The sequence below is a fragment of the Rutidosis leptorrhynchoides genome, chromosome 11 (genome assembly GCF_046630445.1).
Source record: "Rutidosis leptorrhynchoides isolate AG116_Rl617_1_P2 chromosome 11, CSIRO_AGI_Rlap_v1, whole genome shotgun sequence".
NCBI classification, from domain to species: Eukaryota; Viridiplantae; Streptophyta; class Magnoliopsida; order Asterales; family Asteraceae; genus Rutidosis; species Rutidosis leptorrhynchoides.
In genome coordinates this window covers 130527501-130542500 of record NC_092343.1, presented here as the reverse complement: position 1 = coordinate 130542500, position 15000 = coordinate 130527501, and the positions used below count along the sequence as shown (strand labels likewise).

At 31.3% G+C, this 15000-nt stretch overlaps 2 protein-coding genes and 1 long non-coding RNA gene across 6 annotated transcripts in view; 2 read left to right on the top strand and 1 right to left on the bottom strand.

Moving 5' to 3' along the window:
* LOC139877613 (uncharacterized) overlaps positions 1–631 on the bottom strand; it is a 14877-nt gene extending 14246 nt beyond the window's left edge. For both annotated transcript variants that reach the window (XR_011768693.1, XR_011768694.1), the window contains exon 1: positions 426–631. This is a non-coding gene — a long non-coding RNA (uncharacterized lncRNA). The remainder of the gene's footprint in view (positions 1–425) is intronic.
* A 3635-nt stretch (positions 632–4266) lies between these two features.
* On the top strand, positions 4267–11368 carry LOC139876405 (uncharacterized). 3 transcript variants are annotated; one of them, XM_071863713.1, is made up of 4 exons: positions 4267–4519; positions 8066–10489; positions 10575–10641; positions 10736–11368. In XM_071863713.1, the coding sequence occupies exons 2-4, from the start codon at positions 10164–10166 to the stop codon at positions 10913–10915; spliced, it is 573 nt and encodes a 190-aa protein (XP_071719814.1). In that variant the 5' UTR covers positions 4267–4519; positions 8066–10163; the 3' UTR covers positions 10916–11368. The 3 variants fall into 3 exon arrangements, with proteins under 3 accessions (XP_071719814.1, XP_071719815.1, XP_071719817.1); XM_071863714.1 differs by having other exon boundaries at positions 7924–10489; XM_071863716.1 differs by lacking the exon at positions 4267–4519 and having other exon boundaries at positions 6526–10489.
* Positions 11369–11517: 149 nt separating this feature from the next.
* Positions 11518–15000, top strand: part of LOC139874944 (uncharacterized) — a 7718-nt gene continuing 4235 nt past the window's right edge. Inside the window, exons 1-6 of the mRNA XM_071862334.1 lie at positions 11518–11530; positions 11865–11939; positions 12090–12174; positions 12273–12526; positions 12659–12979; positions 13097–13207. Of these exons, the coding sequence (XP_071718435.1) occupies positions 11889–11939; positions 12090–12174; positions 12273–12526; positions 12659–12979; positions 13097–13207 (822 nt within the window). The 5' untranslated portion in view covers positions 11518–11530; positions 11865–11888. The remainder of the gene's footprint in view (positions 11531–11864; positions 11940–12089; positions 12175–12272; positions 12527–12658; positions 12980–13096; positions 13208–15000) is intronic.

Genomic DNA, 15000 nt, shown 5'->3' with positions numbered 1-15000 from the left:
ATGTTTATCTTCTGTACGAATTAATCTTGTGAAAATATTATCCTAAAATATTGTATATTATCCTAAAATCAAATTAAGCTGAATCATATATAACCTAAACAACAACACATATCATTTAAATAATTGTTTAATTCCCATATATAAACCTAAAATAGAATAAGAATAAAAAATAATTTAGTCAAATAATCAAAAACTTAGTTCAAAACAAATAATACAAAACTGAAAAACTGATCAGAACCATATTGAAAAATAATTGAATTAATTCGTAACCAAAAACGATAAGCAAGCTATATAATCAAATAATACAAAACTGAAAAGAATGAATTCGTAGTGATAAAACCAATACAAAACTGAAACGAATGAATTTGTAGTGATAAAAAGCATGAATAATTATAAAATTAAATCAAATATTAACATAAAAGTACCTGATAATGAAATCCATATGTGTACTAAAAATTAATCATTGTTGAGAAGATGATACAATTGAATCGATGTGTATCAAATTAGGGTTCTGAAATGTAATCGAAATTTAATCGACCATGACTGGGTGTCGGTTTGATGAGAAAAAGATTTTAATTTTACAGAACCCCTAATTTCTATTTCGATGCCGCTTGAATCTGTGAATGAGAGGAAACATTGAGAGGAACCATGTTTTAATTTGGTTGTGTTTTCAAATGAGTGGGGAATAGATAGATGGAAGATCCGTATTCGTATTTTTTGAGTATTATTCCTTCCAAATAGAAATTAGAAGGGTAATTTAGTCATCAAATAACTACCCAATGTGATTATGAGGTAATAACGTTGATTACAAAATTTGGATGATGTAGATTACGGATGTTAATGATAATAAAAGGTTAGGATTAGTTTTTAAAATTTTAGATGATATATTATTGGTTTTGTTATTATAATATCTATACTAATCTAAAAATGACTCACAGTGTCAATAAATGAGGTTAATTTTCTATTTTAATAATCAAAGTTAAAATAAATTTATTGCATTAATAATCAAAGTTAAAAGAAATTTATTGAATTATTATATCTACATACATACCCTTTTTAATTATAAAAAGAAAAAAAAATACATCATAATACGGAGGTATATCTACATACATATTAAATGTGGTTTACATAAAATAATGGTATATTAAAATTCATTGAAATAAAAATAATGAATTCTTTTATTTTTTATATTCAGTCATATGAATGAGTATGGTGATTGTGTTAAATGATATATAAACTACAATATATCAACTACCAATTATAAGGGATAAACTAACAGATAAAATATTACTAAATATTATTGTAGATGTTTTTTGAATAATAAAGAAAAAATGATAAAAATGATTAATCAGTTAACTACATCATGATTAAAATATAATAAAAATTGTATTAACTAACAACTATTGTTTATATATAATCATAATTTGTGTCACAATAACACAACAATAAAATGTGTTATAATTGTTTTCACCATTTATTTTTCTTATATAACATGTATACGTTTCAATCCTTTCATATTACGTATATTAAATAGATAGGTTTTAATGCTTGCAATTTTCTTATAATAAATAGGTCAGTTTCAACCATTCATTTTCCCGATATTAAAAACTATAAGATGACACATAGTTGCCTATAAATACTATTTTTTATTTTTGCATTACTCCCTTTGCAAATGATATAATTGATACAGTTTCACAAAGATTCATTTTCATCTTTATCATCATCATCATTTTAGTAAGATGATTTGCTCCTCCAATGTCAACTATTCGTCCATCACCTTAATGATAAATTTATGTTATGGTAACACTTTATTTGGATGTTATATTACTGGTGTTCATATAATCTTTTCATTTTAATGTAATTTTTATCTTCATTGATTGTTACTTAGAGTTCATTCATATGTGTACTTTTGATTTTGATTTATGTCTAAATTTTCAATTTTGGTTAGAGACGATTACGATTCACTAATGCAAATGAATGTCATTAGTTATCACATTAAGGTTTTTTTCTCTTCTCATTTACTTTTTTTTTATGAATATGTTTGACTGATTAATAAATCTAATATTTGATTATCTTAACTTTTTCTTGCTCTAGGTATCCATCATGCTAATCTGCAAGTTTTTTGGGGTTTCATTTGATTTTATTACAATGGTATCTTTACGTGATATTTGATTCTTTCACCTCTGCATCATTTTATAATTTATAGTCCTTTTATGTGAGTCATGTGTATATATATTTATTATAGTTTAAGTTTTATTTTGATTCTAATCCTTTTATTCGGATATAATTTTTATTATCGGATATGTTTATTATAATTTATTGTATTATAGTTCGTTATAATATACTACGAAAGTTTCTATATTTCATTATTTTTTACACAATTATAGTGTCCTTTAAATACTTGATGAGTGAAAAGCATGTAAAAGTCTAGATTTCATAATTTGTAATATGCGTATTACTAACTTGATATTTTTTGTGATTTAATAAATGTTGAAGTTTAATACTCTATTACATTTAGGTATATCAACATTAGTTGAGAATAAAAAGGTAAAATAATGTGTAAGAATGTTTATGATAAATGATGGTAAAAAGATAAAATAATGTATAAGAATGACATGTGTAATAGTAATTCAAGATCTTGAATCTAAAATAAATTATAGTAAAATCTCAAATTCTACTATTATATACATAAATTCTATTAATCTATATTACAATGTACATTTACTTTTTACCCTTTCTATCAAAAAAACGTTGTAGCAAAATTTAAGTGTATAGTGTAATATATGAATTAAATAATTTGAATTAACAATCTAAGTTTAGTCCTTTCAAGTAAGATTTATTGAATGTTTTCATAATTTTAATTTGCTTATATTAAATAGTTTAAGTTTCAATCCATTCATTTTCTTTATGATTATTAGCTAATATTGACATGAACATCATAATAACTAAAATTAAGTTTAATAACTTCTCATCTTTTCATTTCCTCTATATTAAATAACTAAGTTTAATCCTTTTATTTATTTTTATATTAAATACCCAATTAGAATTAGATATATTGTTGACTATAACTACTCATCTTTTATTTTCACATTAGATGTATTGGCATATTGCAAATGAAGTAATTTGATTGAGTTTTACATCTATTTTTTTCCATCTTCATTATCATCATGATCAACTTCATCATATATATAAGATAATTATAATTTGCTCTTTTACCAACCGATAGTCATCCATCTCATGAACGTTAAGTATATATTATGGTATCTTCTTATTAATTTGATATATTACGCTATCTCTTTATTAAATTGTTATATATGTGTGTAGAATTTATTTTCATATATGTCTTATCTTCTTTGTTTTGTTAAGAGCTCATCTAAAGATATAGTTTTTTTGTGCACTATTGATAAGCTTTAAGTATGCTCTATTTAGTGTACCCTTTCATAATTATAAACGCTTTATGAAAGGATTGTTTACATCTACATCCCTATCTCCATACTTATTATAGTGGATTTGAATTTGTTGTTGTTAACGTGGTCATTGTTGTTGTATACTCCTAAACTAATGGTACACCAAGCGATAAACAATTGAATTACCTAATATATCTAAATAGATAAGATAAAAAATCATATTCATAATTCACACCTTTGTAAAATAGATGCATGTAGTTAAGCGTGAATACATAATTTAACACAAGATTGTTCGTGATTATTTAAAATTTTAATTGGTAATTTGTAATGACCTAATTGTTAGTGTTGCTAGCTGCTTATCAACCATATTTATCAACCATATTTACGGAGAGTAATGCAACTAAAAATAATGGAAGAAGTTCGTCAAAATATTAACAACATATACCGCATCGATGATCTTAGCGACCACATCAAGGATCTTAGCGAACTCGCATGATTATGCAACCATTAGAAACATGAATATCAGAATATTAATTATCATCCGTTTGGGAGTAAGCTAAACTCATTAACATAATATAGTACATGTACCGATAACCAATTAGCACATCAAACAATCTCACTTACAAGTGTGATACAACAACCATTACCATCTTCGTGCAACGCACGGGCAATACGCCTAGTAAAGAGATTATTATTATTATTATTATTATTATTATTACTATTATTTAATTTTTTCTTTTTACAAAACGTTCTAATATGATTCATGATTGGGCCCCACTTGTTTTGCGTTTATCTTCAAGTTTCAATTTCATTTTCTCTTTCATTCCAATTTCAACTTTCTCTCACCATTTCATCTCTCACCATTTCATCTTTCATCTTCTACTTTCATCCCCATTTTCAGGTGTACTATTTAATTTGAAGTTTTTTTTTTATTCCAAATACCATAACAAATGGACCGCAATTACATAAATAAACCAATTAAATAAATAAACCAACGTCTTGCAAAATATCTTTGAATAGCAGAATGGTCGACGGTGGTTCAACGGCGGCCTCTAAGGCGCCCCCTAGCATCGGCGCTAAAGCAACGGCAGCTGGGACGGAGCCCAACCGCGGTACCGCTCTGAGGGATCTTATGTATTTATTTTTCAATAAGTTACCAAATCAAAAGATCAAAAAATAACAGCTACTTCATATTAAAAGTATTATAAAATATCACATACAAAAAGTTGATTGAAAAGTTTGTAAAATACTCAAATACACAAAGTATATAAAAATATCACATCTCGAAAACTTGTTGTATATGATTATATGGAATAAAATTATACTCGTTTTCAAAATAAACAAAAAAAATCTTTCATACATTAACAATATAATACCAATACTAAAATTTTACATAAAAATTATTATTAAAATTCATCGGGTCGGGTATACAGGTATGCGGGTCAAGTATGCGGGTCGGGTAAACGGGCAAAACTATACCCGAACCTGAACCCGAATTTTTTTTTTAACCATCCTCATACCCGATCCATGACCCGACGAACTCGGGTCAGACCCGACCCAATTATAACGGGTCTGACCCGAGTAAATGGCGAAGTCTATCAAATAGGCTTGATTGAAATCACTCAAAAGATATGTTGCTTATTGTTTTTCTAATTATGTGAAAAAACAAAAGAAAAATAGTGGGAATGGTTAAACGTAAAAACAAATACTCGTACGAATGAAGTAGTTAAATTCAAAATGTTGAAGCATATATTCGTAACTTTTCACTAATGATTTCTCAATCTCCCCATTAAGGAATGCCTCTTTACCTCAAACTGACCAGTGGCCCAGTCATTATATAACTAACCAACCCTTCTTAATAAATATTATCGACATTACTTACCTTTTAATACCCCAACCAAGAACCCCCTTAGTATATATTTTATGAGAAGCATGACTTTGGTAAATATGTTTAACAAAAACTTGGAATTAAGACAAAATATATACGGCACAATATTCAAACACTTTGTCACTATAAGCCTGAGTATTCTTGATAGGAAGTGACGGATAAAATAGGGTAGTGACGAAGATAGGGTAGCGACGAAGACAGTAGGGTGACTTCGGGATAATCTATCACCACCAACTTGCTCATTCGAAACAAATATATAGTATCTTATTTAGAAAAAATTATCTTAACCACTCAATCCATAGTCAATGAGTAATCATACTTCTTTTATTTAGTCAAGCTACTCTATATTTTATTAGCTCAAACCCACGTTATATTCAAATAAAAATTTCATTTAGAGATTCGTCTAATGAATTATAAGATCTTACTCCAAAATATACGAAGATAAAACCCGATGTCATTCTCGACTTACCCTTAAGGTTATTTTAAATTGTTTTTTAACAAAGTATGTTAAAATTCAAATATATTTTTATTAATTAATATATATATATATATATATATATATATATATATATATATATACTACTAAAATCATGAACGTAATTTTAGTAAATATAAAGGAAAGGTAAATAAAAAAATGTATTACATTTGTGAATCTTTTTAATAAAAGAAATGATAGGAAAATTCAAGAAACTGAAAGGAAACAGAACGAAATAGAAGGAAACAACAGAAACAAAATGAAAATTGACAATGTTTTTATTTAATATACTTTGCGTCTAAATTTGAGCCGATTAAAAACAAAAACTAGGTGATCTAATGATAACGTATACGGAGTAATATTTATTGTTATTCTTTATAAATTGGTGTTTTTTTTTTAACAAGGGGAGACGTAAGCGTTGTTGTTGTTTGACTTCATGTGAGTGGTCACCATTTTATTATTATTTTTAATTAATGTTAATAATATATATATTATTGCATCACTTAAAACATCTCCCACAACCTTCATCAACATGCCCTTTCATCCTTCAACTTTGTCACATCACAATCATACTATCTAAAAAATCATACTATCTAAAAGAACTCAAAGCCACTTCACAACATAGTCATTATAGTGTATAGTGCGTGATCTAATCGATCTCTAAATTGTATACATTTTACACTTAATTTATTTTATATGCATAATACACTTGATCATACTATCTAAAAACATAGTCATACTATCTAAAAAATCATACTATCTAAAAGAACTCAAAGCCACTTCACAACATAGTCATTATAGTGTATAGTGCGTGATCTAATCGATCTCTAAATTGTATACATTTTACACTTAATTTATTTTATATGCATAATACACTTGATCACATGTTTAATATTTATCTGAGAATGTGAGTTCGAGTTTCGTGGTGAACAAAAAAAGTGTCTGTGTGTGTGTGTGGGTTTTGATGTTCAAAAAAATACATACAACTGTATAATCAAATTTTTATCAATGCAACATAAAAAATAGTAAAATATTTAAATTTTATAGACAACGTAAAAATAAAACACATACGTTACAACATTCATAATGAACACTATCTAAGATTTTGTACCATGATGATTGATCATGTTTGTTCTGTACAAAAATAATCGATCATATATAGAAATACGTTGCACCATTTTGTATCAATATTTAATATAATTATGGTAATTAAACAATACACCTATATAAACCGTCTCAAAACAATACTACAATAAGATGCTGGAACACGTGACACCTCACAACTTTTTTAAACCATTTGTTGTAGAATTCATAAATTTGTTCATATCAAGTATTAAGCGCTTAGGTAACTACGACTGAATTTGGATATGAGGTCAAAACGAGTTTTTAGTAATATTTTTGTTATTAGTATTTGAAAACGAAATGAAGATTGTTTGTTATTATATGTGATATTACTTAGTAATAATTTAATTTCAATGATAAGAAAATTATATAAATTATATAAAAAAGAGTAATAATTTACGATGAAGTAACAAAGTATACATATGTGTATGTATGTTTAGCATAAGGAGATCAAGAAGATTGAGTTAATATTTTGTTGTATATTGTTGTGTAAAATAAATAGCAGGGTTGGTTATAGTAATAGTATAGTAGTATGATTAATAATAATATTCTTAAATATCACTACAACTACAAGAAATTCTATTTTTAGAGACGACACATTTAGGGACGACATCCAGTCGTCCCTAAAAGAAAGGAAAACGACAAAAAATGGACCAGCTTTTGATGAGACGTTTGACCATTCTTTTGGGAACGACTTTTAGGGACGACATGTCGTCCCTAAAGAAATTATCTTTTTTTATTTATTTTATCTGGTCAGAAACTGGCTCCAAAAAGCAAAAAAAAAATCCCGCCAAAACTTTAGGGACGACATGTCGTCCCTAAAAGTCGTCCCGATTAAAAAACTATTATTTAATTTGTTTTTGGCCCAGAAATATTTGGCTCCAAAAGTCTGAAAATTTCGCGCCAATTTATTGGGGACGACTAGTTGGTCGGATTTTCTCTTTAAGCACACAATTATCTCAAACATTACTCACATTTTTAACACACTAAAAATACACTAAAAATGAGTCCATTGAATGTTTGCTTCAAAGTTCATTACGGAGCTGAATTTGATCGAGAATTGATGAATTATCCACCCTCTAAAACACGAGATTACTACATTGATGTGCATCAGTGTCGTTATTTTCAATCGTTGCTTGGAGTTCTCCATAATAGTATACCTTACTCTTTCAGACAAGTTTGGTATTTCAAAAAACCCAACGTTCCCGACACGCTACTTGAAGAAGACCACGATTATTATGCTTTGATTGGAAAAGCTTTGGTACGTAATCAGCCAGTTACGCTTTATACCGAATATAGGGATGAGCTTAGCTACGCCATTTCCAAAAGTGAAGATGATGTTAAACCCAAATCTCCAGAAAGTGAAGATAGCTTCTAGTACCGACGAGAGCTGCCTTGTGCCTGCTAGTACCGACGATAGCCGGTAGGAAATAATGCACCGTTAAGGAAATAATGTAATCGTGTTAAAATTATGTTGTATCATTTGTGTTATTGTCTTTTTCTAGTTTTCAAGTATTAACTATATCGTTTTATAAGCTATTGAATGAAATTGTCATTTTATTTCAATTTAATATAATTAACACCGGACAAACGACAAACATTCAATGGTACTGAATTTAAACACTACAAACGACAAACATTACATAAATGTCATACAATGGTACTGAATTAAACACACACTTCAACAGGATTTAATAAATGACGATCTACCAAAGTTACTAAAGTTAAATCGCACTACTAACCACGGCGACGAGGATGACTACGAGCATCCGACCTAGTGGACGAATTTTCGGAACCAGAGCCCGATGCTGCCGAAGTTTCAGCAATGAAGGAAATGTCAATAGGTACCGTAATTAAAAGACGTCGTCCTACAAGACCATTAACCGCACCAATATTAGTAAATAAACGACTCAAAAAACGCTCCATATGGAAGAGGTCTTGTTTCATTGTGAAGCCCATTCATTCGGGAAGTGACTAAATGAGCAATATTAACTCTAATATTGTGAGTCATGCACCAGTGAATCAAAGCCTCAGTCATTGACAAACGACTGACATTTGGATCATGGTGGTACATGTTACTTGAGATAACTGCATTTCTTGTAGAAATTTCAGGACGAACATAATCGTCAAGGATGCCCGTTACGTACTATGGTCATGTATGGAACACAAGTACGACATTTAAGTATGGTCATTTGAAGTGGTACGATACCCTCAGGAAGATCTTGAAGGTCTTCACCGGGATAATAGATTTTTATACCATCAAATGGAACTCCCAATAGTGCACCGAATTCTTGAAGAGTATACTCATATGGAACGTCAAAGATTCGAAACCTCACTGTTTGTTCATTAATGAATTGAAAGTTTGAATATAATTGATAGATGAGTAGGGGAAAAGGTACTTATTAACCTGACTGAAAGGAAGCCAACCCATACTTTCGAATTCGTGCTCGATTTCTGGAAGATCTTCTAGATTGACCTCACGACCTTCACTAATTTCAGGATGAAGATATTCGTCAAGGATGCCCGTACGTACTATGGTCCTGTATGGAACACAGTCACGACATAGAAGTACGGCTTGGTCATTTTGTGGAATAAACCCGGGAAGATTTTGAAGTTCAAAACCGGGATGATAGATATTTCTACCATTATATGGAACTTCCAATAGTTCCATATAGATTTTAATTGGGGTTTATAGTTTAATTAAGGCTTGATAGTTTAATCAGGGTTTAGTGTTTAGGGCATATAATATAAAACATAATTAATTGAACAATACTTCCAAACTACATATTTAATTGAACAATACTTCCAAACTACAACACAATACTTCCAAACTACAACGCAATACTTCCAAAAGAAACTAGATCAGTTACTTGAAAATGAAACACAACACAAATGCTACAAAACTACAAATTAACATCATTTTCAACATTTTTGCTTTACGGTTTGCGGTTTTGAGTGAACTTTCTAGAGCTTTTTTGGACCTTAACAATTCTGGTATCACTTCAAGCGCCCTTTCAGGGTAGGGGGGATTAACCCAAATTTGTAACCTTTTACAATGCTCAGACATCATCAAGCGCCTGGACGTACCATCACAACCACAATATCTTCGACCGTACTAGTATTCATCCGTCAAGCAAGTTTTGACCACCATCTTTGAACCACATGTTCGACAAAATTTCACAACAAAAGTTTCTTCTGGACCATACTGGTAATCGTGATTCATAGTTGAGACAGTCACATAGTGTTGTGATTAGTGTGGTTATTATAGAGGATGAATTTACCCGCCCAAAAGCCACCATCCGTTTTCCCGCCCAAGATTTCCCACCTAAAGTTTCACGCCCAAGGTTGTATAGCAGAGGGGTACGTTACTGACGAAGCGTTAACAGCATGTTCAATGTCTCTTGAAGGTGTACAAACAAGGTTTAATCGTCCTGACAGATATGAGGACGGTCCAGTTAGACCGTGTGAGTTTCAGGTGTTCAAATCGCTTTGTAAGTTTGTCAGTAAAGGTGTGCACAAATTTCTTGACCGCGATTTGCGTGATAAACTTCATTGGTATGTACTCGACAACTGTTCTGACATTACCGAATACAAAGAGTAAGTATCACACTACGAATTGCATTGTAAATTACTTAACTTTTTAAACGTTTATTATACTAACAATTCTTTTAAACATTTACAGTCAGTTTAAACTAGAGAATCCAGGTCTTGACATGAAAACCTTTTTTCCTGGTTGGTTTAAAGGAAAGGTAAACTCATTGTATATATTAATATATGTATATATGTGTGTATATATATATGTGTATTCAATAACAATTTTTATTCAATTTTTTTTCTATTTAGATACGTGAATTGCGGGCAGCTGACCGATCGAATTGTAGCAACGAATTGATAAGACTAGCTGAAGGACCGGTGGGTACCGCAAACTATTACACCGCTTGCAATGTGAACGGTGTTAGGTTTGTAGTTCGTGATCGTGATGAACGGCGCACAACACAAAATAGCGGAATATCAACACCCTGAGTTGATGACACTCCGTATTATGGTCAGTTGGAAGATATTCTGGACCTGCATTATGTTGTTGTGTTTAGTGTTGTGTTATTCAGATGTCGGTGGTTCAGGACTCAGAAAACTCGTAGAGAACGTTTAATTACAAAGAATAACATAACTAGTATTGACACGAAAGAAGAGTGGTATCAAGATGATCAACACATTCTTGCAACACAAGCTCAACAAATCTTTTACATCGATGATCCTTCTAGACCTGCTAGTTGGAAGGTCATTCATGAGGTCAATCATCGAAAACTGTGGGATCGAGACATCATTGAAGAAACCAAAATAGATGTCGTACACAACATAAATTCCTCCGATCTTACACTCGATGCTGACTTGGATAATATGACTTATACAAGTTTGAGTGTACCCGAAGAATCAACAACAATTCATTTTAGTCCACCACCACATCAAGTTGATGAAGCTAACGATGATATTGATTTTATTATCGATTTAGACCATGTTCTCATTCCTCACAATCTATGCGAAGATGATGAAGATGATGGTGTGGCGGAAGATGATGAAGATGATCCTCAGTTTACTAATGATGCAGCTTTCTCTAACGATGATGAAGATTATTGATGTGTAATTGTAGTCTTTATAAAGAACGATTATTGTACTAAAATGTTTAATCTTTCAATGAAGATGTATTTTTAAACTTTCTATACTTGTCATTGTCATATATACATATATACACATACATACAGTGTATAGTTGTTAAAAAAAGAAAAAAAAGAAAAAAATAAAAAAAAAGTATAAGTACACACACACACACACACATATATATATATACATATATATACATATACATACATACATATATATATATATATATATATATATATATATATATATATATATATATATATATATAGTATATCAATATCAATGTTCTATTGACTTATTTGTATTTATGCAGATGTATAAGTTTTAGCTCGCTTCTATGATGCTTGGTTCAACTAGCCATATTTACATATATACACAAACATACAATGTATAGTTGTTAAAAAAAAGTATAAGTATATATATATATATATATATATATATATATATATATATATATATATATATATATATATATATATATATATATATATAAGTATATCAATATCAATGTTCTATTGACTTATTTGTATTTATGCAGATGATCGGTGCAACTAGCCACCGTGGGGACGGGGACAATGACCCCCCTCGGCGTAATAATAACCTAGAGCGTGGGCACAACATTTGTAAGAAAATAAATAATTAATACCTTGTACCTCGTGATCATATTGTTTATTTATTTTGTTTATTATTTAATGTGTAATTTATTTGTTTGAATATGCAGCTCAACCCTCCCGAAAGGGTGGTCGTGGCCCAACAACAAACAATAGACTACGCAGAATGGTGGCTCAAATGGGTCCATTGCCGATTGAGTTTGACATTAGTGTGTTGGGTACGGGTCGTCCGATTGGCGAGCACAAGTCGCTCTGTATTAATATGCTAGCAGGAGTTGTTAGGGACCCGTCCTTTCCTAAGCATTACATAAGTTGGAATAAGGTTCCCGAAGACGAAAAAGATAAAATCTGGACTGATCTCCAAGTAAGTTTATTCGGTTCTTTCTATAATATATCACTTGATACTTATATATACTTACATATACTTATATATAATTACACTTTATTTAATATATAAGTTATATATTTTAACTTTATATCCATTAATTTGTTGTAGGACTACTTTAGGATGGATAGGTGGCTAGATGGTGAAAGAAACCAAAAGAGTGTGGAAGCCGGGGTCAATTCTTTGTGTGCCCATCGATGGAGGAACGCCAAAAGTGATCAGAAAAAGTATTTCACGAATAATAACGGATACGAACTTGCCAATAACCTCCGTGACACACCGCCACCGAATGTTGAACAGCATATCTGGGACCCATTTGTGGACTTAATGCTTTCATCCGGATTCCGGAGGCGTTCAGAGGCGAACAAGCGAAATCGGGCACAAATGCACTACCCAAGTACACATGGTAGCCGGTCTATCACCGACCGTTTGGTAAATTGCTTAAATTCTCTTATTATTAATGTTGTATATATTATTATTGATTTATATATATATATATATATATACACACACACACACACACACAATTTGACATAGATTTGTTTGCAGACCGCTAGGAATCCTCCTGGTCTTATCGAAACCTTCAAGAATAACCACACATACCATACAAAGAGGGGCGGTGGATGGTGTGGCCCCGATAATAGAGCGGAGGAACAATACGTAAGTACATATAGATATATACATATTTATACATATATATATATATACATACATATATATACATATCAGTATGTGTGTATATATATACATACTGTGACGCCCCGTACTAAATCAACATGTACGGACCATCAACAACAGGATCATTACAAGGTCAAACACTATATGCGTTTTGAAAACAAGTTTGCATTCACGATAAAAGGTGACGTCATAACCAACGTCAAATGTTTTACAACCAAAAGTATGCTTCTATGAATAGAAGCAAAGATAATAGTACGTGACCCTTGGGTCGTTACAAATCATTGTTCAAAAGTAACAAAGTTTGAATGCAAGATAAAATGTTTCATGCGGTGACGTCTCTATAAAAGCGCAGCGGAGTCTACAAGGCATGACTAGTACAACAGCGGAAGCAAGCAACCTTAAGCACCTGAGAAAAACATGCTTAAAATGTCAACACGAATGTTGGTGAGCTATAGTTTAAGTATAACAGTAATGTAAGGTAGGCCACGAGATTTGAGTGCTACAAAGAGCGTTTCAAAACAGTATGTAAAGTATATGTTTAACCGTGGGCACTTGGTAACTAACTTAACGTTTATAACCCCCTGAAAGTACACTTGGCGAGTGCGTATGTTTACGAAGTATTAAACACCCGTTAAATGCTAGCGCTACTAGCCCGAGTGGGGATGTCAAACCCTATGGATCCATATCTAAGATTCGCATTCACCGGTTCAAAAACCAATGACTGAACGTTACCGAGCTAAAGGGAATGTTTATGCCGTTGTATAACCCACACATATATAAAGTTTAAGTACTCGTGCCTAGTATGTAAAAACATAAAATGCACATGTATTCTCAGTTCCCAAAATAGTTAAAGTAAAAAGGGATGCTATAACTCACAGTGGAAAAGTAGTAGTAAAGTTGACTCGGGAAAAGTAAGCAAGTATGTAGGTCCGGAAAGTCCTCAACCTAAGTCAAAAGTTACTAAGTCAGTAATTCGTCCCAATAGGTTTAAATTTATGTAAATTAGGTCTTAAGTATCATCATCATTCATCATTAAGTCAAAAGGGTAAAGTAAGTTTTCATTCAAGAATAGGGTTTAAAACAAAGGCTGACTTCGATCAGTCACCACGGCCTCTATACCTACTGAAATGAGGTGAGACCAGTGGCCATGGCTCCGTATATGAGTCCTTTAGTTGCTGTAAAAATTCCATAAACCAACTCGTCTTCGTTTGACCGTGGCGACGGTTTATGTGCGAGTAGGTCAGAATTTTCAGCACAACGTTAAAAGGACATAGTGACGTTCGGAGGGCCATAGATCCTAAACCGTAACTCGGATTAAGACGAGTCTTAAATGAAAAATTATCTACTCGAACAGAGCTAACTTAAAATCAGCTTTACAGTAGCCCAGGTGGTCGGGTCAGACCCAGAAAACAGTAAGTTAAAGTGTTCTGGTGGGTTGTTGGTGCTTGATGCTCATCCCGGTTCTCATCCTTGATGCATATAGCTTGAAGTGTACAACTCGTTGATGTGTTTGCATCATCTTAACCAAGGTTTGACCATCATAACACTAGTGTAAGTCTAAGATAAGTTGCACAACTCAATTAAGTGTTGTATGTAGCTTGATGAACCAAAGTTACATCAAGATCTTAGATCCAACACATATAAGAGTTATAAAAGTAATATTAAACTACAAACTTGAAAATAACTTAAGCAAACAAGATCTTAAGTTGTAGAATATAGTTCTTAGTTAGATCTTGAAGGTCCTAGACCCAAAAGTCTAGATCTAAAGTTCTTAA

Coding starts and splice junctions, on each gene's coding strand:
- LOC139876405 (XM_071863713.1), top strand. CDS start 10,164: ATGAATTTACCCGCCCAAAAGCCACCATCCGTTTTCCCGCCCAAGATT. Junction 10,490..10,574: donor GACATTACCGAATACAAAGA/GTAAGTATCACA, acceptor AAACATTTACAG/TCAGTTTAAACTAGAGAATC. Junction 10,642..10,735: donor CTGGTTGGTTTAAAGGAAAG/GTAAACTCATTG, acceptor TTTTCTATTTAG/ATACGTGAATTGCGGGCAGC.